The sequence below is a fragment of the Tiliqua scincoides genome, chromosome 6, assembly GCF_035046505.1.
Source record: "Tiliqua scincoides isolate rTilSci1 chromosome 6, rTilSci1.hap2, whole genome shotgun sequence".
In the NCBI taxonomy this organism is placed as follows: domain Eukaryota; kingdom Metazoa; phylum Chordata; class Lepidosauria; order Squamata; family Scincidae; genus Tiliqua; species Tiliqua scincoides.
The window spans coordinates 88,512,369-88,536,259 of record NC_089826.1 but is presented as its reverse complement, the minus strand read 5'-3'; the positions used below and the strand labels follow the sequence as shown (position 1 = coordinate 88,536,259).

Genomic DNA, 23,891 nt, shown 5'->3' with positions numbered 1-23,891 from the left:
AAGAGGCAAAGAAGGAAGGCCCATAGCCAGGGAGACAGACCAGGGACAGACTGCACTTGCTCCCGGTGTGGAAGGGATTGTCACTCCCGGATTGGCCTTTTCAGCCACACTAGACGCTGTGCCAGAACCACCTTTCAGAGCGCGATACCATAGTCTTTCGAGACTGAAGGTTGCCAATACAAATCTCTATGGGGCAGAGCCCTGTATTTTTTGTTGTGACTTTGTAAAAAGGACCCACTGATGACTTTGCCAATGAAATAGACTAAGGAACCAATCCTATCCAATTTTCCAGTGCTGGTGCAGTTGTGCCAATGGGGTGTACACTGCATCCTGTAGTGGAAAAGTAGACACAGAGGCCTCCTCAAGGTATGGGAGCATTTGTTCCCTTACCGCAGGACTGCCTTGTGGCTGCACCAGTGGTGGAAAGTGGAATAGGATTGGGCCCTAAGTTTTGGAACAAAGAATGTCAGAGGAGCCTGCCACTCTAGGGGTTGCCAGCTCCAAGCCAGAGTCCTCAAGCTTCACATGTCTTCCAGCTAGCACAAAAGTGGGTAAGGAAGCCTGGAAAGCCTCTGGGAGATTTCTCATGGCCTGAGAGTCGGAGAGAGCAGGGAGCCCGCCTGCGGTCCTGTGCAGACAGCCTGGAGGGCAAGTTCCGGACCTAGAGCCACTGGATCAGGCCATAGGCCCCTCTAGTCCAGCTTCCTGTGTCTCACAGGGGCCCACCAGATGCCTCGGGGAGCACACCAGACCACAAGAGGCCTGCGTCCTGGTGCTTCCATTGCATCTGGCCTGCCTGCATCACAGCCTGCTTCTGAATCAGGAGATTGCCCCCACCCCTCATGGCTTGTAACCCGCCATGGACTTTTCCTCCAGTCTGAAACCCGTCCAGTGCCCTTTTCAAGACACCCAGGCCAGGTGCCAGCGCCGCATCCCATGGCAAGGAGTGCCACAGGCTAATTGCATGCGGGGTAGTTAATCTGTGGCACTCCTCGCCACAGGATGTGGTGAAAGGACCGATTTCTGGAGAGTGGAGGGAGCAGAGCGGCTTCCTCTGGAGTCAGCCTGGAGCACAGCGGGCTGCGAGGAGAAGGAGAAGGAGGAAGAGGCGCGGCGGGAGAGGACTGCTGGGCAGGGCCGGCGGAGGGCGCAGCCAGCAGGTCGGGGTGGGGTTTCAGGGCAGGCGCGGGAGGAGGAAAAGCCGGGCGCGCCGGGCGGGCAGAGCAGAGCAGAGCAGAGCAGAGCGCAGCAGCTGGCACCAGCACCAGCACCCCCAGCACCGGAGCGGCGCCTGTGCCAGGAGCGGCGGGGAGGATCGCGCGGCGCGGCTGGTCCCGTCCGGGCGAGGCGAGGCGAGGCGAAGGCGGCTCTGCATCTTGCCCGGCGCGGCGGCGGCTTCTCTGACCCGCCGAGATGCCCGTCAAGGGGGGCACCAAGTGCATCAAGTACCTGCTCTTCGGCTTCAACTTCATCTTCTGGGTGAGCCCCGCGCGGGGGACCGGGAGCCCGAGCCCGTCTGCTCAGATGCAAGGCCCATGCTAGTCAACGGGGCTTACTCCCAGGAAAGTGTGGCAAGGAGGCAGCCCCGTCGCGCTCCTCTCGGGCTGGTCTGGAACGCGGGGACTGCAGGGTGTTCCTGGGCACGTGCAGAGTGCTTTGGCCCCGCTTGCCGCTGCCCTCCTGCCGGGCTTTCGGGCCAGGTGAAGTGATTTCCAGCCAGGTGCGAGCTCCCCCCCCTTTCCTCGGAGTCTTCCTCCTCCGCCGCCTGCCCGGGACCCCACGAGCTCCGCTCCGCTGCGCCTGGACCTCCCGCTTCCCGCTCGGACGGGGGGGGGGGGTGCGAAGGTGTCGCCCACCCCTGTGGCGGAGGTTCTGGAGGTCTGGCGTTGGCTTGCCTGGGGAGGGAGGAGGAGGAGGTCTGGGGACGGATCTCCTCCAGGTACAGGGCTGACTTTGTGCCAGCTCTTGGCAGGCGACAGTGTTCCGGGGCGTGTACAGAGTGCTCTGCAGGACCTGTGCCCAGCGGGGGGGGGGCACCTGCCTAATCCTGGAGGGTCGGGAAGGAAATCCCAGACCTGTGGTCGTTCTGGCTCAGGCTGGACTGCGTGGCTCAGCCCTGATCGTGAGAAGGGCGACAGGTCTCGACACGGGTGTGCTGTGAGCGCTTCCTGCTGGCAGCCACCCGCGCCTGCTCTCCGGCGGCTGCCGAGGAGGCTGCTGGGCTTCCCCAGCAGAGCTGGTTCGCCTTTCACTCTTCGCAGCCCAGAGGAGAGGACCCCTGGAACGGCGCCCTCCGATGCGTAGTGTGCTGCCCAGTGGCGTAGCCAGAGGGGGTGCAAAGCACGAGGTTTTGCAGGCGCCTGATCGTGCCCTGCAAGCGGACCCCTCTCCCCTTTGGAGCCGTTCTGGGCGGATCAGGCACCTGCCAAACTTAGTGCTTTGCACCCCCTCTGGCTACGCCACTGGTGCTGCCCACCGTGTGCAGAGCAGGCTCAGCCCGCCTGGATGGAGGGGAGAAAGGTTTCCATGCCCAAGGGTGTGGTTTCCCAGGGTGTCTCTTTGGAAGCAAACCACTCAGTGTCCTTTCCCAGAGATGTTCACAGGCTCCTCTAACACTGAAGTGCTGTCCTGGAAGCCCTCCAACTGCTCCTGGGAAATCTCCAGCTACCTTTCCAAGTTGTTTGTTTTTTTGTTGAAAGACAAAATGGCTTCTGAAGGTGCTTCCTTGAGGAGTGAGGCTTCCTCCTTCCTTTCTGGATGGGAAAATTATCTGTGGATACAAAACAGTGCCTGACTTTTTCCCATTGGTTTTCCTTAGAGTCTGCCTTCGTGTCATCTTCTTAACCATTTTTGCCCAGCCCACAAGTGTACACACTTGGTCCGTGTTGCGTATATGCAACATTGGGCAGAGATGAATTGAGCCCTTTCTGCCCAACTTTGTCTATACAGGGCAACAGGGACCAAGTGTGTGCACCTGTGGGCAGGGCAAAAATGGGTTAAAGCAATTCCTTCTTGTTCAGAACCTGTTCAGACTCAGGAGGGAATGTTCTATAGTCAGGAATGGGACTATACCATCTTGGCATGCACACTGGAGATTGCATGTTTGAAATTGCCAGCCTGTGGAAAAATGTGTCCCATTTTGAGACGGTACTTATTTAAAACATATTAGTCTCTTGGCATGCCACCCCATTCAAAGGGCCTTTGGGGTGGTTCTTAAACTTGCCTCCCAAGAAAGATTGTTAGTTTTTCATGTTGGAGGAGATCTCAAACAAGGAATTACCCCATGTGAATGCCAAGATGATACAATCCTCTGGGAGGGCTGTGCCACTTAAGCTCCTTGAGATGAGTCAACATTTGAGGAATCCTAGATGGGAAATGTTACTAAGGTCCCCAGATCTTGTGTAAGCTGCAGATCAGTGAAACTGGGCGAGGACAACGTATTTCAAGCTGTTGGGAAATTAGTGCTATTTTTTTTCTTTCCAACACTGGTGAGCACTAGTTGAATGTCTCAACTAATTCATTCCTCATCAGCTAGTTTGTTCCTCAAGTATTCCGCCTTGGATCCTAAATGGAGATTAAAATCCAAGGCTTTCCTCCCCATTCCCACTGTGAGATTTTGGGATGGGCTAAGTGCACATGTGCACAAAGTAATTTTTTCCCAGCAAGGGTAATATCTGTCAGGGTGGAGACAGAACATCAAAGGGGTGTATGAATTCCACACCAGTGTAGGGAGTGTGCAGCAGAGACGTTGGACACAGTTCAAACTTTTGAGACTCCTGGTCTTATTTTATAACACGAAGACACTTGTAGCCCGTATGGTTGCACAGATTTATTTATCTGTTTATCTTTCTCTTCCCCCCTTTCAGGCCCAACAACAAACCTTACAGCAGTAAAACATAGAGTGATTTATCTTTTGAAGATAAGCAAGTGATATCTAGTGACATTTGCAAAGTAAGAGAGGAACTTGATATGGTCTGTAGTGGTCAGAGGATGGAGCTTCTCTGCCCTCCATAACTTCTGGTTAAACTGCATGACCAGCCTGAAGCAAAAGAAATTGCATGCAATCCTATGCTCACTTTCCTGGGAGTAAGCCCCACTGAACTTACTTCTGAATTGTCCTGCATAGGATTGCATTCACAGGCAGATTCAGTGTTTGGGGGGGGGGGATAACCACTACCAACTCCAGATCTTGGATCAACCAGACAGGTAGACCTGGGCTCTGGGTTGAACTTGATGGCCTCTGTGGCCAAGGTTTGCTGGGTGGGTAGACCTGGGCTCCCACCTGGACTTGGAGCCCAGATCTACCTGCTTGGGAGACTTAGGGTCCCATTCCAGCCAATCTTGCCCATGCCTGCCCAGTGGGCATTCCCCTGGTGCCTGATTTTGCTCCCCACCCAGTGGGCACCCTTCCCTGCTGGCAGACAGTTTGGGGGGCATGCACCCATGGCCCCCCTGGATCTGCCCCTGATTGCACTGAAAGTGAGCAAACTGCAAATAGGCTAGTGTGTCTGTTTGTACTGGGTTACGGATTTCAGCTCTTCTTGGTGCAGAACTTTGATCTGAATAGTTAACAAAAGAGTATTGATAGTCCTCAATACTCTCTCTTGCATTTTGTCTGTTACTCCTTCATGATTACTCAGAATAAGCCAGGGTGGGGTTGCTCTTCCTGCTTCTAGTTTTTGTGTGTGTGTGTGTGTGTGTGTGTGTGTGTGTGTGATTCCAAGGGGCTTGGGGAGTGGATTGGGTGGATTGGCATCTTGGCAGTCCTCCTTAGTTTGCTGAGCATGGGTGGCTGGAGACAATTGGTGTTTGGTTGCTGGCTCCAGGCCTGTGGTGACTGTCCAAGGCTAAAAACAGGTGTGCACAGAGGAGGTGGGAAGAAAAGAGTCTGGAGAGGCACAGTCGTTGTGGTCTTCCTCTCAGTGTTTAATCATTCCTGTGTGTTGGAAAAATAAAAACCCTCAACTGCACAGTTCTGAGAAGGGCTTTAATTTGTGTTTGTTTGTGTTCCTCGGTGCTAAATCCAGAAGAATGATCTCTAGCTATGTGGGTTGTATGTGTGTGTGTTTAAGGCAGTGTGGAAGATGTTTGCTGAAGACTGCAGAATGGCAGAGGTTCTTGTGTTGCCGTTTTAGTGGGAAGCTGGGGCTCCTCTGCCTTGGGTCCCTGTCTGTGATTCCTGATTTTTCTGTCTGCTTCAGTGGATTTTCAGACTGCATTCTGGGGTGTCTGCTGCTTGTAGGGGACAACCATGGGGCTCAATGGATCTGTGACTGGGGCCCTGTGCAACCTGGCTGTGAGCCCTAGGAGAGCAGCCATTCTCAAACTTTTCAGGCTTTGGAACCCCTTTCAGTCATACAAGGAGACTTCGCGAACTGAGAGGGACAGGTTAAAATCACTGACTTGGGTCTGACTCCATCTTGGGAGCCTGCAGCCATTTTGCAGCAGCTGTGGGAACAGAAGCACAGAAGATTCCTTATCTGGAATCTTACTTGGCTGTGGTGAGAGGCCTGATAATGGGCTGGATCTTCAAGGTCCATAACCCTCTGCTTATGCTCAGAAGTTGGCAAGATCCATCTGAGCATTGGGATTAAGCAAGCTTAGGAGTTCAGTTTTGTTGCTTTAGCACTGTGTGTGCAACGTATTTATTCCCTCAAATACCTGAATGCCTTCAAGTAACATGTAACTTTAATTCTATTCATTAAATAAACCATTTCATTATCACCGGCTCTTGTCTGCGTGAGTACAAAGGAACTGGGATTCCTCCGAGTCTGGCCTACGCCACCCAGTCTGCTCTAGGAATGAGCCAGAGTCTTGAGGCCTCAGTCCCTGGAGTTTGGGGAGCTTGGACTTTGCAAGGACTGGGAAGTTGGCCTGTATAGCTTCCCTTGGATGAACAACTGGCTGTTTAGAAGGGGCTGCCAGAGGGCAGTTGGCCCGGAGAACTCGTACACCCGCTGGTAGTGTGTTTGTCCAGTCAGTTGTACGTCCATAAGAACTAGTACTCCACCTTTGGCTTATTTGTCTGAGAATATTACCTGCATTCTCACAGTGTTAGGACCTTTGAGATCATTGGATACACAAGTGCTAAACTGGGAACATGAGTTTCTGGCTCACTGGAGCATGAAGATAGTGAGCCAGGAGTGTGTAACATTGAACTGTGAGGCAAGAGGCCTGTGACAGGAGCCCTGCCAGCGCATGAACAGAGTCTCGGAGCTCCAGGGTTTTGGCATGTGTGCAGAGTGGCATAGCACCGAGCCCAGTGCCAAAAAGTCAGAACGGGGGCGGGGGGGAGGGAGACTGAGGAAGGAAACCCATGAACAGGGGAGGCAGGAGAAATAGATAAGCAAACTGGGGAGGGGGCAAGTGGTGGCCACTCATGGTGTGCTTGTGGAGCCCCTGAAGCCCTGAGCCCACCTAATGCATAAAAGACTTGCACAACACACTTGCAGCACATACTCCCTGAGTTGCAAGGAGGTGACATGAAGGAGAGACTCTAAAGGAAATGAATAAGGTATATGCTAGCTGTGCGCTATTAAAATTGGGCATCTAAGCCTTGCACAAGGAAAGCATCTAACCCCTCTAAGCCTTCACAAGGAAAGCATCTAACCCCTGGGGGCTGGGGGCTAAGAATAGGCCCTCAGTTTGGCTGTACTTGTCGTAAGAGGCGACTAAACAGCCACCGGGTAGATGGGACTCGTCAGCCTAGGAAGGCAGCTCATCTAAGAGAAGGAAACTCTGACCTCAAACCTCCACTGCCTTGTGGCTACATCCAGTTCTGGAAAAGGCTTCAGGAGTCAACCTCGAGGCAAAATCAGGAGCCGGAGTCCCTTAGGCAGTTCATGGCTGAACACAGTCACGTTCTGGCAACTCCTGCGACGCCGCTGGAACCAACCGTATTGGCTTCTGCCTTTCCATTGGACCATTCCAGCGACGTGGAGAGGGGGGATTTGCTGCATGGGTAACAGCCTATCCTCCATACCTTCTTTACCCAGGCTTCGCGCATACCATAGTCTTTCGAGACTGAAGGTTGCCAATACAAAGCCTTGCAGGAAGCAGATTAAAAAATGCTGGCACTTAACATTGCTCAGAGACACTGGTGCTTAATTCCAGCGGTCTGCCATCTCAGAACACTTTAAACAGGCTTGTTCAGTTTCAGATTAACTCTTATGGGTACATGTGAGAGAGAGTGGAGGTTTCACTGTTCATTAAGTTTTTTTGTGTTTTGTGCTAGGGAGTGGACAGGTTTATATTTCTGTAGATGAATGTTTTGTTGTAGATAAAGTAGTGCACCCTTTTTCTGCAAGAGAGAAGAGAATTATGGGTGAGTTGCTAGAAGTTAACAGTGTAAGTATGTAGTTGCAGAACAATGGTTTTCAACCTGTGTGCCGCAGCATATTGGTGTACCGTGAAAAGTCTGCAGGAGTGCACAGTGGAAGTTGGAGCACAGTGGTTGAAAACATCTGAAAAACTGTCTGGGTTCTGTGGCTGTTTCTAGAGCATCTGTAGTAACAAATTGCTGGTGAAGGAAGAGGGACAGAAAATTCGTTATTATGAACAGTTGCCCTAAGAACTGCCACAGAACCCGAAAGAGTCTCCCAGAAGCGACATCACAAGAAGCAAAGACCATAGAGGTCTGCGTGCCATGAAATGAAAAACCTTGAAAATGGCTAGGTTATAACCTGCAAGAGACCGGAAGGCAGGAGTTCAACCCAGCACTTCCAAGGACCCTGCTTAGGCTAGGATCAAGTCTGATGCCAGAAGTCATAGTCCTTTGTTTGGAAACAGGGAGGCCTTCACAAGGAAAGCAAATAAAGTTTGAGGCATCTGGTTCTTGACTAGAACTGTACCTCTGTCTACTTATGTGGCTTTGGTTGGGGTGGGGTGGGGGCTGCTTCACCCTCTTTTCCTGATCTTGTCCACAGCCACCAGCCCCACCTTCACACACTGCAGATTGCATGTTGGGGAATGTTCAGTGTTTGTCTATGGAGGGGTCTTCTGTGTTGTGCTCATTGAATGAGGAGCTTCCCTCACCCTGAGTGTAGCTGCACTTGTGCTAAAATGCTGTTGAATGTGCCGAAAAGGTGTGATCGAAAAAGAACATGAGTGAAATGTGCAATATAAGAAGTGTTCACAGAATTATGCAAATCCCTCACTATATCACTATCACTTACAATGATGATACACTATTGGTTCCAAATGATATCACTTACAATGAAAGGTTAGCACATGCCTAATCTTTCCCATCGCCATGTATGGTAAGCCTGTGTTTGGGCTGTGAAGTCTTGACAGTATGACGTACCCTGGAGAATTGGTGGCTGAGGTGAGATGTGAGCCAGGAACCGCTGGTTCCCAGTTCTGGAAAGACCTGGATGTGACATGGGAAGATCTGTGATCAGCGTCTCCTGCAGGATGGTGTTGACTGTGGTCTGTTTGGGTTTGCAGCAAGTTTTTTTAATGGCTTCGGTATCTGTATATTTCTCTCCCACTCCCTAACGATTAAGAAGGGGTCCACCTACATGTGGAAAAAACTGCGCAGGATGAAAGGGTTAAACACCTCACCTTGTGCCATTTCTCAACAGAAGATTCTGCTCAGCAATGGCTTGTTTTCCCACTAGAAGGAGAGTCAACCCACAAGCCATGGCTGACAAATAGGATCTGAAACCGGGGGGTAGCTTGCAAGCCCCAGGTTGTACTAATAATGGTTTGCTGTTATGTCTGGATGAACAGACTATTGATACGCAGTCACCCTGCTCTTCAACCTCAAGGGGCTGCTGTACCAGAGAGAGAATAAACTTCTTGAGCTGAGTCTTGAGAACACAAATGTGGGCAAGTGATTCTAACCCAGGTTTGCCTGTTGCATGCCTGAATTTCAAACCTTGGTGTGACTTCTCCGTGGTTAGCAAAATCCATGGTTTTGCATTTTAGCTAAAGCCGGCCTGTGTCTTTGTTCAGCACTCTGTTAAAGAAAACTCTGAAAGCATGTTTTTAAAAGTGAACAGATTCCCTCCAAGAAGGACTTCTTAAGCTCAGAAAGCAGCTGAATTTTAGAGCAGACAGACTTCCCCCAAACTTGCATTAGGATTTTTATTATTATATTGTATAGTTTCTGGTTGAAAAGACATGAAATATGGTTGAGCTGCCTGAAGTTGTAAGGCTCGACAAGGATACAGTGCCTGGGAAAGAGAACTAGCAGGGGCAAAGAAATGATTAGCCAGGTCTTGGGTGGTTGCAGTCTCCAGGGTCTCTAAAATGCCTCCTCGCTGCCTTGCACCACAGTCAGAGTCGATGCTCTCACTTCCTGCTGTAAGGGAGACATTGCCCTTGTGTTCCTCGGCACTGATCTGTGACTTGCTGCTGACCCCTGGGAGTAGTCATGGCAAAAGGGTAGCTCCAGCTAGGAATGCTGCAGCAACATAGGCCTAAGTCACATGACCTGAGACTGTCCGCTGTGCTGCGTCAACACAGCAAAGGCACCTCGCAGGTTTTGGAACAGCTACTCATGTAAAATGGCTGCGCGCCTTGGCTGTGGACCAAGAATTCCTTGTAAAACATTATACCACTGAAACACAGCAAATGCTTTGGCTCGAACTTAATGCTCAGGCACCCGATTACAGAAATCTTTGTTGATCAATCATATGAATTTCAGGCAATTAGCTAAACTGTAAAAAAAAAAAAATGGGAAATGCAGTGCACTTTTCGAAAGTGATGCACCTAAGTTGCATAAACATTAGAGACGTGCAGTAAGGGGCTGCCTCTTTGAGGCTGCAGTTTTGCATATTTACCTGGGAGTAAGCCCATAGACATGGTGGGGACATGCAAAGGATTGCATGATGAAGAGGATCCGTCTGCAATCTTTTTGAAGTACTCTTATTTTTAAAAATAAACGTGTAGGAAGCTGTTGCCTAAAACGTTGGGGGCCCCTTTTTAGTCCCAGTGCTTTTAATCAGTGATTTAATATTGTGCTCTGCAATAATTGACCCTTGCTTCGAAAGATAAGAAGCAGATAGCATTATGTCGGTATAGCCTGGCTGCAAACTATACCTGTCTGGGGGAAGAGAAAGAGAAGTGATTATGCAAGCAGCTGGGGAATCTGGGAAGGGCTGTGTACATTGGCATTTGCCAGTCAGAACATTCCCTGCTAGCTTCTGGTCTTATTTTCTGCCTGGATTTGTACACATAAAAATATGAAATGTGGATGTGTGAATGACTGACTTTTGTCCAAGTTGTAGAGCATGGCTTACTGTCCAGTCTTCTGTGTGTTTTACAGAGAATCTTTGATTTAATTGACTTTGGAAGTAATACACATTGCCCGCTCCTTTGAAAACTAGTTCTGGGTTTTGTGCATGTGTTGACATGCAGCTTGTGCGTGGTCACAAATGGCATTCGGATTTAATGGACTTTCAGTATAAACAGGCACCCCTCCCCCGTTAGTCTGTTCAATCAAGGGTTCAATGTCCTTGGGAGTAAGTTCCACTGGACTCTGTTTGCAGAGCTGTAGTTTAGATGGAAAACTGTTTTGTCAAATGTACACTCCCCAATATATTTTTCATTCAAACAGGAAACCCATGTCAGAGTGCAGCTGTTTGTACCAAGGTTCATTGCTCGATTCACCCCCCACTGTGGTCCATTCCCATAGTCTGTATGTATTTGTGCTGCCATAATCTGTTGTACAGTGATTTTCAATCAAATGGTTTGTTTTGGTTAAACTGTTACTAGAACAAATGTGCATGTGCCTTGGTATTCATGTGCAAGCATTTACACATTCAGTGTCTGCAGTGCAGTACAAACACTGTATTGTTGTGCACTCCGAGATTTCATGACTAGAGGGTGGGAGTGTGAAAGGGAAAGGGTGAATACAGTAACAAGTTTCTCTGTTACTTTAGGGCAGCAAGTTCTCAAACTTCTTGGTCTCTGGAACCCTTCACACTCCTTAAAAGACTCTCAGGGAGCCCTGCCAGCACATGCACAGAGTCTTGGGGAGCCCCAGAGTATCAGCACAGAGTGGCGTGGTTCGAATGCTAAATACTGACAAAGAGGCAGGAGGGAAATGAGAAACATGTGTCATGTACGGGGGGGGGGGGGAGACAAGAGAGACAGATGAGCAAACTGGGTAGGGGGCAGATGGGAGCCACTTACGGTGTACTCCTGGAGCCCCTGAAGGTCTTCCTAGGAGCAAACTTTGAGAAACGCTGCCTTAAGACAAAATATATTTCAGTGATTTTCCTAGAGACAGATATAGAAAGAAAAATCTGTTGCCTGCGTCTGTCTGTCTGTCTGTCTGCTAAACGGGGGCCTTGTGAGCATCTGAACTTGCAAATTTTGTTCTGATCCAAAGGCAGCTGCATGGATGCAACATCAGCCACATTACTGAGAGCAGCCTTGCTGAATGCGAGAAACTTTCTCCAGCACCAGCATTAATGCTTTCTTCTTTAAGGCATGTGGAGACAAGCTGGCTGTGGCCTCTTCCCATGTGGTGGAAAGTTTTAGTGAGACATTTTGCACTCATCTTTGTTTAGAGAAAAAGGGCCGGGCCACCCAGGTGAGGGGGGGAGCCAGCAGCATGTGATCAGGCTTCCTTGGTGTCCGTGTTCCTGTAAAGCCAGAGAAACATTTCCAGGGCCAGCTTCTGGTTGCTACGGAAAATCCCCTTTGCAGTGTTTACATGCAGTTCCCTGGAGCTTGGCAGCTGCTGAAGGTCTCTGCTTCCCACAGAGCAGCTCCATTTGCGCAGGGCACTTTTCTTGCTGCATCCCTCTGCCCTACAGAGCGACTTCAGATTCTCCTCTGCAATAACTTCAGCAGTAGGGTGAAGTGTTTCCTTGCATTTCAACAGTCCTTTGTTCCTGGGGGAAATATGTACGTATTTATGGAATAAATATACCTGCCTGTGTAGGAAATCTGAGTTTTAGAAGGGAGACCAGAGAAGATTTGGTCTCCTGACCTGTTGCGCAAGCAAAGTCCACCTGCCACCCTCCCCCCGGAAGACAGTTGTGGATTCCTTCAGAAGCAATCCAGTGCAGCACAGTTTGGGAGCAAGACTTCATTCCACAGCTCTCTAGAACATAAGAACAGCCCCACTGGATCAGGCCATAGGCCCATCTAGACTAGTCCACAAGAGACCTCATCCTGCATCTGGCTTAGCCCATTTCTGATATCAGGAGGTTGCACATACACATCATGGCTTGTAACCCGTAATGGATTTTTCCTCCAGAAACTTGTCCAATCCCTTTTTAAAGGCATCCAGGCCAGATGCCGTCACCACATCCTGTGGCAAGGAGTTCCACAGACCAATCACACACTGAGTAAAGAAATATTTAGGATTGGCCAGGTCAGGGTGTTTTGTGTCTGTGCTGCATTTTGATTTTCTCCAGGAAGAATTTTTCACACAAGTGTCAGAGTAGTAAGGGGAAGGGAGGCTGGATTCACTAAAGGAGCAGGGTGGAGTTGTGTGTTCTTCCTACAGAAACACATGATTCATGTGAGGAGGGAAAACTTTGCAACAGCTTGCATTGTGCAGACAGTGTGGTTTTTTCTAGGTCTAACAATCGACACCCCTTATTATGATGACAAACTGCATTGGAGCGGAGCTTCCAGGGTGCCTGCAGCTGAAGGCTGAGAAATGCACAGGAAGCGCTAGAGACTTGAAATCTGAGAAACTGGACAGACCAGCTCCCCCCACACCCAGGCCTTTGCTTTACTGTAAATAGCACTCGAGGTGCTGCGGGTGCTGGTGCGAGACTCACTGGCCTCCTGGAGAGCCTGGCGAGAGCTTGGGAGAGAGGCGTTTTCCAGTTACCCTAAAATAGGCGATCACCTTTCTTTGCATCAGGTGAAATGCTCTGCTGTGGGTATTCTCAGGGTGGTTCGTGTCTGAAGGCCTGCCTAGCAACACTCCCCTGAGGCCTTGTTGCCTTTCAAGGAGCCCTGATCTGTTTCCACACAATCAGAAAACTGTGCAGCCTCGTGCCATGTGACAATAACACGTGGACACTGAGGGCCAGACTAAGTTGGAAAAACACGGTGTGCAATTATGAAAGTGTTTGAATAATTTCTCTTCCCTTTCCACAGCTTGCAGGAACAGCTGTCCTTGCAATTGGACTATGGCTTCGGTTTGATTCACAGACAAAAGACATTTTTGACCAGAACACCAACTCAACGTTCTATACAGGTATAAAGTGAAATAAAGTTGTACAAGCAGCAGGCAGGTTCTGAGGCCAAGGTACTCTTGCTTTCCTTATCACTATTCAGAAGTATTCCAGAAAGTGATCAGTAACTTAGGCAGCAATCCTAGGCACACTTATTTGGGAGTAAGTCCCATTAAAATCTATGGGGCATGCTCCTCTAGAGCAGTGGTTCTCACAAGTTTAGCACTGGGACGCACTTTTTAGAATGAGAATTTGTCAAGACCCACTGGAAGTGATGTCATGACCGGAAGTGACATCATGAAGAAGGAGCAGTTTTAACAATCCTAAGCTGCAATCTTACTCCACACTTACCCAGGAGTAAGTCCCATTTACTGTCATTGTTAAAAGAATATACATAGTAGCTTGTTAAAAGTACAGGTCTGTAACGTTTCCCCAAATGCAGTCACATACCGTGGTAGAATCAAGTCTAATACATTAAAAATAAAATATTGAAATGAATGGGGACCCACCTAAAATTGGCTCACGACCCACCTAGTGGGTCCCGACCCACAGTTTGAGAAACACTGCTCTAGAGTCATGCTTAGGATTGTGCTGTTCATGACTCAGAAGAGTCTTTATTTTTTCAATTTATCAGTGCTTTTCTTACAGCACACTGACCTCTATGGTCTTCTCTGTCGTCTTTGCCTCTTGTGATGTTGCTTCCGGGAGACTCCGGAGGAGGAGGAAGGAAGGACAATTCATTACTATAGACAGTTGCCCAAGAAACAAAGTCTCAGAACCCGGATATGTTTTTCATTGTTTTTCAACCGCTGTACTCCAAACTCCTTCAGCATACCTGTGGACCTTTTGCAACACACCAAATTTGCCAGGGGACACTGGTTGAAAATTGCTTCTTTGTTGCATATGTCAAGATGACTAGTGCTGACTTGCTTATGGGACTATCAGAATTACACTGCTGCCAAATTACAGTGCTGGGTACACCTGCTGTCATTGAGCACACAGAAATGTTGTGTACCCACATGTGTAGTCCCAGCAAACCCGATGTCCACAAAAAGTGCACCAACAGAACATCTCCCTGAGATGAGAGACCTGGAGTGTACCTCCAAGTGGTAGGGTCTTTATCACTAATTAGAAATCTGGAATGTGGTGCACACACCTAAAATACTAGTAAATGGCTGAAAATCGGCAATGTTGCTATCATGTGACTAAAACTCAAGTTGTGCACTTTATTTCATAATGGTGGCCAACACAGAGCCAACTGGGCTGTGCTTAGAGCAGAATGTTAGTTTGTGGGCGTTGATTTTTCTCTTTATGTCCAAGCTAAGCATAATGGCAATAGGGCCACTTGCCTACACATGCTTCTGCCCCAGTTGCACCCAGAGATGTGACTTTTTGTTTTTTTACAAAAGCAACGCATGGCTAAGGGGAGCTGAACTCTCTCCCTGCAATCTATTCCTTCCTTCCCCCCCCCCCCCGAGAATCAATTTTTCTTGGATTAATTCTTGCATGGCAAATTGAAGTGTGGTTGGGAAAATTGCATGGGAGGGGGGCTTGGACTGGGAAGTGTGAGAATGGGAGTTCTGCTCCCTTCTCTTGATCCAAAAAGCAAGCACCCCACCCAAGAAAGTATATGTTATTTAGGGAAGGCCCAGGCCGAAACAATTGAGTCTGTTGCCATCATGTCTAGTTTGGCACTCCAGTAGCACATTGACTTTTAAGGAAAATACTGTAATACACACCTGCAGAACACACAATAATATATTTGCTAGTCCCCTAACAATGACTGCAGGCTTTTTAAAAAAACATCTCTGGTTGTACAAACGTACATGAACTGTAGGGAAAAAAATGAAAAGGGGGGTGAATGGAACTTCTCTCAACTCCTTACAGTGGGGTTGCCAATTTTCTAAGGCCCTGGGTGACTCAGGAGGGTTGGGGTTGGGACCAGGCAGGTGCAACCAGGTATGTTGCAAGCCAGGCATTTTCTTGGGAGAGGACACGGCCTAGCTGGTAGCTTAAATGTTTTACCCTTGCACTCACTGCAATCAATGTTTATTGTGTTCTGTTGTTGTTGGCAGATGAATTTACAGTATCATTATTTTTATTATTATTAACTTTATTTCTACCCCGCCTTTCTCCCCGGAGGGACTCAAATGGGTGTGTTGTACAGTACAGGGTGTGTTGTACTTTTAATAGGATTGAACTTCACTAACTCTGGAAAGAGTATAAAATATTGGTTAATACAATGGCGTTCTGTAATGGGTAAATTGTTGAGGAAGAGGGGAAACAGTTGCACTGACCACTCTGGTGTAGGAGACGAAACCTGTATAAGTATTTGCCCTTGGATGGGTTGTGTGTGTCTGGAGCAGAAACCCCATTCAACCAATCATGTTGAAGGTTGCCAACTACCTGGGTAGTACCTGTACCAGCTTCATCAAAATAAAAAGACTGGTTTTAAATCCTTTCTATAAAATCCTGGCTATGCCAGATGCAAGGGAGGGCACCAGAATGAGGTCTCTTGTTATCTGGTGTGCTCCCTGGGGCATTTGGTGGGCCGCTGTGAGATGCAGGAAGCTGGACTAGATGGGCCTATGGCCTGATCCAGTGGGGGGCTATTCTTATGTTCTTAAAAGCTTGTTCTGCAACACATCAACATCAATAATAGTTGATGGGGAGGTGGTTGGTTTGTATTGAAGATTCTTGGGTAGTGAAAAATGCCAGAAGCTGCAAATATCATGCTTGCAACAGTGGGGTATGTCACCTTTAAGTCAGTGAGTGAGTACACCTGAAGCCTTCTTCATCCATGAGTGAGCATTCTCTTTGTTCTTGATCTCTACCCGCAGGAGTTTACATACTCATTGGAGCTGGTGCCCTCATAATGCTGGTTGGCTTCCTGGGGTGCTGTGGAGCAATACAGGAGTCCCAATGCATGCTCAGTTTGGTAAGTGTTGGAGCTTGAGGGCCAGTTCTGCAAAATTGATGGGGCCGGGGGTCAGAGCTTTGCTGAGCTTTACTGCTTCAGTGTATGTGTTAAGTTGCATAATTTGAATGTTCACCCAAGGGGAAAAAAAAGCACTTCTGCACATGGAAAAACTAGCATATGGCGCGGGGTGTGTGTGTTCTGCCTTGGCTTCCTCACATCATGCTACTTAGAGGGTGTTCTTTCTTTTAAATATGATAGAACACTCAGTCATGCATTGCCTCTCTATAGCCTGGCTGTATGAAATGGCATGGTGTAGAAAAGACCATACCACTCTATTCTGCTGGTTATCTAAATGGACCCTGTTTTTTGGCTGTGAGCCCAGTAACTTTCCATCACTGATGCAGCCCTGCAATAAGGGAACAAGCATTCCCTTACTTGAGGAGGCCTCTGTTACTAATGCCCCATTGACATGGCTGCATCAGTGCTGGAGAGTTGGCTAGGACTGGGCCCTTTATTTGCTAATCCTTGGCAAATTGAATAGTTTAGCATTATTGGTTGAGTTTCGAGACTCGAGTTAACTTTGGACAAATATCTAAGTTACTGGTAACTTGGTCCTATCATGAGAATCCTCCTTAATGTTGCTAATTAAATGTTCATTTGGTTCTGTTTTGAAAAAGGAGAATGAAATACCCTTTCTAGATGCAACACATGCAGAATTATTCCTAAGAGAAATGGAGTCAGGGTTAGTCCGTAACATAAGTCAGGGTTCTGTGTGCATCACAGGCAAATTCAAAACATACATTGGACTCCTTGCAGGCTTTATTTATTTACTTACCGAATTTTTATCCTGCTTTTCTCTCCATAAGAAGACCTAAAGCAGCTTATCACAGAAAATCATAATTACAATATATCCTAAACTCCTAAAACATCAAAACAATTACAATAACAGAACCAACAGCAGACACCTTATAACCTGTTATAATAACACTGTTATAATAACAGTATTAACTGTTTAACATAATACTGTTATGTGTTAGACACATAAGTATTCGTATATGTAGTTTAAGCATAATATAAGTATTAACGTAATACTGTAAATAACCTGTAAAATCCAGATGTTAAAAAGGCCAAGAACTCAGAAGGCTCATTTAAAAAGAAGCTTCTTCAGACCCTGCTGGAAGGCCTCTGAGGAAGGAGCAGTCTGTAGATTGGGAGGGAGGGAGTTTCGTACCGTTGGTGCCACTACTGAGAAGGACCTGTTTCTGGCTGCCCTTCCTCCCTGCACCTCCAGTATCCAAGCATGGAAGGAATATTTGATGGAGGGGCAGGGAGAGTGTGGAGAACAAAGTGAACCTACTTCTGAGTAAATGCTTCTAGGATTGGATTAGATGACCTGTGGCTTCCCAGCTCAAACATCTATATGGCTACACAAATAAAAATTGGGTCAGTCTATCCACTCCAATATTGCCTCAGCCACAGGCTTATTAGGTTGCTTCAGACAAAGTTGCTGCTCCTGCTCTGCTCTTAGTGCTCTTTTTGCAGTATAGGAGGGATGAGGCTGGGCTGCCTCACAAGGCTGGCTGTGGAGTTTGCCAAGAAATGCTGGGTCGTCCCCTCCTGGTTTTCAAATGTTCTGCGTTTGCCAAGCATGTTCATCCTTGACCTGATTGAAAATGTATCTCCTTCTCTTCTCCCTCAGTTTTTCCTCTTCCTGCTCCTGATATTTGCACTTGAAGTAGCTGCTGCCATCTGGGGGTTTTCAAACAAGGACAAGGTAAACCTGTCTTCTTATTATTGAAGACTTGTACGTTGCTCATAACCATCTAGAAATTGGGTAGCATCTCTTTCAGGTTTTTTAATGCCACCCTTCCTCCAAGGAGCTAAGGGTGGCATACAGGGTTCCTCCCTTCCTTTTTGTCCTCAGCCCGGTGAGGTGACTGAGAGTGTGAGCGAGTGACTGGCCCAAGGTTACCCAGGAAGCTACATGGCTGAGCTGGGATTTGAACCTGGATCTTCAGGTCCAAATCCAACTTCCAACCCACTACACTGTCATCCTGGCTCTCACCAAGTTTTTTAGTGGACCTAATGAAATGCTAGGCTAAGCTGGTGGTAATTGGGCATTACCTGATGTTGCTGCACTTAATAATGGTGTAGTCTAAGCAAAAATTGTACCTGAACCTGCAGGGTTCCACAGACTGCAGGGAAAGAACAGAAGTAAAGATGTCCTGAATGCTGCACACATTTCAGATGCCTGGTGCCCCATTACCCCTCCCCACCCCTGTCTTTCAGTAGGGCCCCAGACTATCTAGGATCTGTCCTGATCTGAGAGGGGTCTGTAGTTGACTCTGCTGTGGTGTTCCAGTCAGGAGTGGGACTGGCTGCACTTGTGACATGTGCAGCTTGTGGTCTTTAAGTGCAAAGCCACAATGTGTGCTCAACCATCTGATGTGGCAGATCCAGACACTCGTGTTCCCAAGTTGATTGGCACTCTGCCCGTTAAGGAATATGTACACTAACTGCTTGGGCATTTAATCACAAAACTGCTGTTCTGCAATACGCATGTCACTTCCCTTAACTCTGGTTAATAGAGTGCAGCATGAAATTATAGCTAAGCTTGCCAAAGTAAATCCTCACCTTAGTAGATGGGTGTGTATGTGGGGGGAGGGGGATAGGGAATACCTGCAAGCCTAGAGTCTGGAGAAACAGGGAAACTGTCTTGCTGGTTTTGCTCAGGGCAAATGCAATACTTCAACTGTGGTTTTGCATCTTGAGTCATAAGGAAGCTTTAACCATGGTTGAGTATTCAAATGTTGCCCATAGCCATGGTTCATTTTCTTTCTCTCTCCTCTTAATAAATTGTTGCTTGCTGTTAGTTGTTCTGTTCTCTTCAAGGTCACATAGAAACACTTGCTTATTACTGGGAGCAAACCATGATCTTGTCTTTTTTCTAGATTATCGAAGAAATACAGAAATTTTATAATGAGGCATACGACAGAAGAAGTGAGACCAATGCGCAGCAAACACTGAAAGCCTTCCAGTTCGCAGTGAGTCAGATCTTCCTTCGTTTGTTTACTTCTGTTTGCACACCTGCTAAAAGCTGAAATACTTCATGGGCTTGTCCAGGCAATACTTTGAAATCTGAACCAACCCCATGTCATTAAGACTGTGTGCAGATATGACACATGCATGTCCTGGTCGCTCCTCTCACATTCAGGCCAATTTGCTTCATCACATGGTCCAGAGGAATGACAGTTCATCTGAACCACTGTTAATACTTATCCTATCCCAGCCTGGAGCCACTACAGCCGATTATCTGTTGTCCATACTAAGAAGATCACCTGCTAAGGAAAGTTACCTGGGTTGCAAACGGGCTTTGTGGTTGAAAACCACACTCTCTTGTCCAGATCTGGCTCTGTGAATAAGTACCAGATTACAAGGATGAAAATGGAATCTCCAGAAAGACTGTTTTTTTTAAAGATTGGGGGAGGGGGGAAGAACTTGAATTGACTCAGGTGACAGCAACTGAGGGGGGGAGCACATTGAGCTCCCCCCCCCCATGTTGCTTCTCTGATTAGAATCCCCTTCCAAGTTGTTATTGGTCCTTCAGAAGGTGGGGAGGAGAAGCATATGATCTTTACTATTCCAGTCTCCTTTTCCACTCCCAGCAAGGCTGTTGGGGGAGGGGTAGGTTAGGTCAGAGAACCAGCACCCAGGAGAGGGATTAAATCTCCCCCCCCCCCAATAACTGCTATTAAACATCAATGAAATAAGACATAGTACATCATTCCTGTGGGGAAAATCTCCTTGCTTTGGCCTTCCTCAATTTCAGAGGAAGAATAGTTTTATTTTTAAAACTGGTAGGGACAGGATCAGAAGTATTGAATATGATGAACTTTGGAAAGGTTGTGTGGACCTTTTCTAGAATGCTTATTTTAGGGACGGGTCAGGTAACTGATCTTATGGCTCACCTGCTTTTTAAAAAAATTGTTGACCAAATGGTATAAAGAAGGAGTTCCAAAGAAACTGACATGGGTGAAGGTTAGGAAGAGCTTCAAGGAATGTCAAGTGAGCTGGGGAGCCGTTTTCCAGTCACAAGCAAATTTGAATGCTTTTACTGCTAAAATGTCCCGTTACTGGAATTTCCAAAGCAGGCAGTGTTTTGCCAAATTTCTGGTCCAAGCGTCACCTACAGAACCTGTGCCCACTTTAAGCTAATTAGCTCCCCTTTGTTCCCCAACAATGGCTCTAGTTCCGCGTTGCAGCACTGCACAACCAGGGTAGCTTGCCTGTTCAACCTGCAGAGGTCCTCCTTCCTCCCCTCTCCTGCCAGCAGCTTATCCAGCTGCCACAGCAACACCTTGGTCCTCAACAGGTCTTGGGCGTGGCAGCCACACACCAGTCTCCAGTAGTCTCTGTTTCAGCAGTCCTTGCTCCAGCAGTGCTCAGAAGTCCATTCACCTGTTTCTCCATTAGTCAGTCCATTGGTCAGTCAGTAGATCCAGTATCCATCAGCCAGTCCATTAATCCATCAGATTAGCGCTCTTTCTCTCTCTCCTTCCTATCTCCAACCTTCTGCTCCTTCTACTATCCACACCCTTTTCCTTCCTGCAGGTTCTGCTTTTAACCCTGTGGGCCATTTTGCCTCCAAGTAGCTGCAGCTGTACAGCACACTCACTGCAATCTAAGCTCCTGGTATTAATCCCATGCTTGCCTGCCAGAGCAAGGGACCACTGCTGACACCACACCCTATCTCCTTGAGGGATCTTGCGCATTTCCATTACAGGCAGAGATGTGCTCTTCTGAATCAGGGAGCTTCTCATGGGAGTGGAATTCTGCATACAAATCTTCCTTGGCTGGATTTGGGCATAGGATAAACTTTGCACTGTACCCAAATCTAGAGGGCTGTGCTACATGGAAAGCTTCAGCAGTTGTTGCTATTTTCTGCAGGCATGCATACATAACATAACCCCTGCTTGCTGAAGCGGTTAGCAAATTTGCCTAGATCTGTTGTTGATATATTCCCAGAAGGTTCTTTTTTTCCCCTAATGTAATGTGTGTTTTCTTTGTGGTGTAGTTAAACTGCTGTGGCCGTTTGGGGTCTCCAGACTACGTAATACTCAAGGACCTCTGTCCTAGTCAGGATGGAATTGGAAGTACCCTCACAATACAGGTATGCTGAAACAAACTAGTACATTGAGGAAGATGGTGTATATTTTGGCTTATAGCATCCGGGTATATATAGAATTTGAAGCTGATGATCATCCTCCTCCCATCATTTGTCATTGTGGCTGTCTCCTCCTTTATAGGTATGCATCTGTTGGAGAGGATGGTGGTAGAGGATGGTGTTAGCTGATGGGTGGTGTTAGCCTTGTCAGGTCACGATTTCTTCAGGCATAGCTTAGTATGAGTAAAGGTCTTGTTTCTACCCCCTCTCTATATCTATAAGAGAAACAGAAATGGACTCTTTTGCACTTGGGAAATCAATCTGTTCCATACTCAGATGTGTAGAGTGTCAACAAGAGTCAACAAATTTAAACAGGTCTTGATAGTCGAAATTGTCAATACTGCCTTCTTCCTAACTCGTTCTCTCTCTTTTGTGGTGCTTAAGGCTAGACTAGGCTAGACTTTTGTGGTGCAAAGACTAGAGCAAGATCAGAGATGAGCCCCTGTCGGTCTCACACTTTGGGCTGGGACAAGCTATCACCAGGATCAAAGATTTATTTACTGTCAGTGTAGTCAGTAAAGGGCACACTTCTGGCACTTGAGCTAAGCGAAACTGAGCTAGTTCCACCTTGTTGATTCTTGTGCCTCTGCAGCAGTATTTAAGGTGACCACCTTATTTCTCTTCCAGCCGTGCCCTACAGCTATTAAAACAGTCTTCACCTCCAAACTGAATATAATTGGAGCTGTTGGCATTGCCATTGGTGTGGTGATGGTAAGTAGTGGCTGTTTTTTCATGTGGTTTGGTTGATTGTGTAACATTTTCCAATGTTGACGATGGTATTTGATTCATTCCATATATGTAAAGCTGCCATTGCATGCAAAAGCATTTTCGGATTCACCCAACAACAGGACTCTGCCAGTGATAACAAGCTTGTTATGACACAAAATGAGTGGTGTTGGTTCTTCTGTGTCCCAAGGAGAGGGAAGAAGCCCCAAAATATAAGCAACCTTGTGCAAGGATGTTTGTTTGGAAGAATTTATTTCTGTTGGTGCTCTTTTGAGGAGAAAATGGAAAGATTACAGATCAGTTTGGATGTGATTAAGGGTGCAATCTAGCCCTTGACTTGGGCCAGCGCAAGTCCGAGGAGACCCATAGAGGCTAGCGGTCCTTACCTGGAGGTAAGGGGAAAAGTTTCCCCTTGTTTCTGGCTGAGCCACTTTTGGCCCCTATCCTGTGCTGGATACAGTGCAAGCCGCTTGGCTTGCCTGTTCCAGTGCAGGATAGGATTGCACCCTAAATTTCTGTAATATTGTCCTTAGGGGCTGGGACACAAGTCCAGTTTGCAAGCTTGTATGCATCAGTTTGCATGCGTGGAGGGCCAGATTTTGCCCCCCAGATTTTGTTAATCGTGTCTCCGACTGCAGCACATTTGGACTGAGTCAAGGAGTCCCACAGAGCTTTTAACCAAGTCCCTGGACCACTGGGAAAATTTCTGGGTAGCAGTTCAGAATAAGGGTTTGACTAGCCGTTCTCGGCTCCCAACCAGAATGTCAACCCCATGCAGAATGTCTCGCTTGTACCTGGGAGGATTTCTACACACTTGGCATCTGTGCTCTGTCCTCTTAAAGGGATAGGGGCAACAGGAAATCTTGCAAGCTAAATGTGTTGCCCACTGTAATGAGGACAAATGGAAAAGCTGTATTGAATATTCAGTTTGTTTTTATTTCATAAATGTTTTGTAGAGAGTATGGCTGACATATTGGTTGTATGAGTTGGATCTCTTAACTTGATCCTCCCCTTTCTGCAAATGAGCCTTGCACAGTAAATCATGTTTAGGCTTTCCCCTTATAAGCTGGAACTGATCCAGTTTGAAGATGTGTTGAACTGTTTACCAAGTCTTTACTGGCTTGAACTGGCACAAGTTTGCTCGTGGGTAAATTCAGGTTAAAATATATAATGGTTTGACTCTTTGATCTGGTACGTGTTACCCTTGGAAAAAAATTCTGATCATATTCCTTTCTTTCCTTTCAGATTTTTGGTATGATTTTCAGCATGATCCTTTGCTGTGCTATCCGCAGAAACCGGGAAATGGTCTAGAGCAGTTTTGGAGAGCTTTGCCCCTCCCCGTACACGTGCAAGAAGTCTCAGTTATTAACTTTAGCATTCTGAAAGGCATTTCTAAAGTTTTATATATTTGTTACTTTTAAAAAAATGCTTTATTTGGTACTGATGTCTTAGTTTTGCTTTGTGTGTTTATAAAAAGTTTAAAAAGGAATCTACTGTTGAACCCGCACTATATTTGTTAGGCTTGAGTTCAACACCTTGTACATAAAGTTTTTGTCTCTAAATGGCTGTCTTCTTTCCTTCAAACTTACAACTGGGATGTAATTTTTGTTGGAGAAAATTTGATACTTAATAAAGACTTAAGACCAAATTGATTTTTAAAATGTCTCTCTCTGCAGTGTTCCGATGTTGACAAATAATAAGGCTGCGTTAACTTCTCATAGGCCGCCTTGCAGCATCCTCTATGCAGTGGTCCTCAGACTGGTGGGTCGCATCCCACCAGTTTGTGTAAAGCTTCCCCTGTCCCTTTAAGGGGTGGGGAAAGGGCAAGGGCAACTACATGTTTCCTAGAATCGCGTTGCGCTTTACTTACTGT

At 47.2% G+C, this 23,891-nt stretch overlaps 1 protein-coding gene across 1 annotated transcript; it reads left to right on the top strand.

Moving 5' to 3' along the window:
* The first annotated feature begins 1,267 nt into the window (after positions 1–1,267).
* On the top strand, positions 1,268–23,670 carry CD9 (CD9 molecule). Its single transcript, XM_066631806.1, has 8 exons — positions 1,268–1,479; positions 13,072–13,171; positions 15,989–16,086; positions 17,768–17,842; positions 19,020–19,112; positions 21,143–21,238; positions 21,920–22,003; positions 23,264–23,670. The coding sequence occupies exons 1-8, from the start codon at positions 1,414–1,416 to the stop codon at positions 23,327–23,329; spliced, it is 678 nt and encodes a 225-aa protein (XP_066487903.1). The 5' UTR covers positions 1,268–1,413; the 3' UTR covers positions 23,330–23,670.
* Positions 23,671–23,891: the final 221 nt, after the last annotated feature.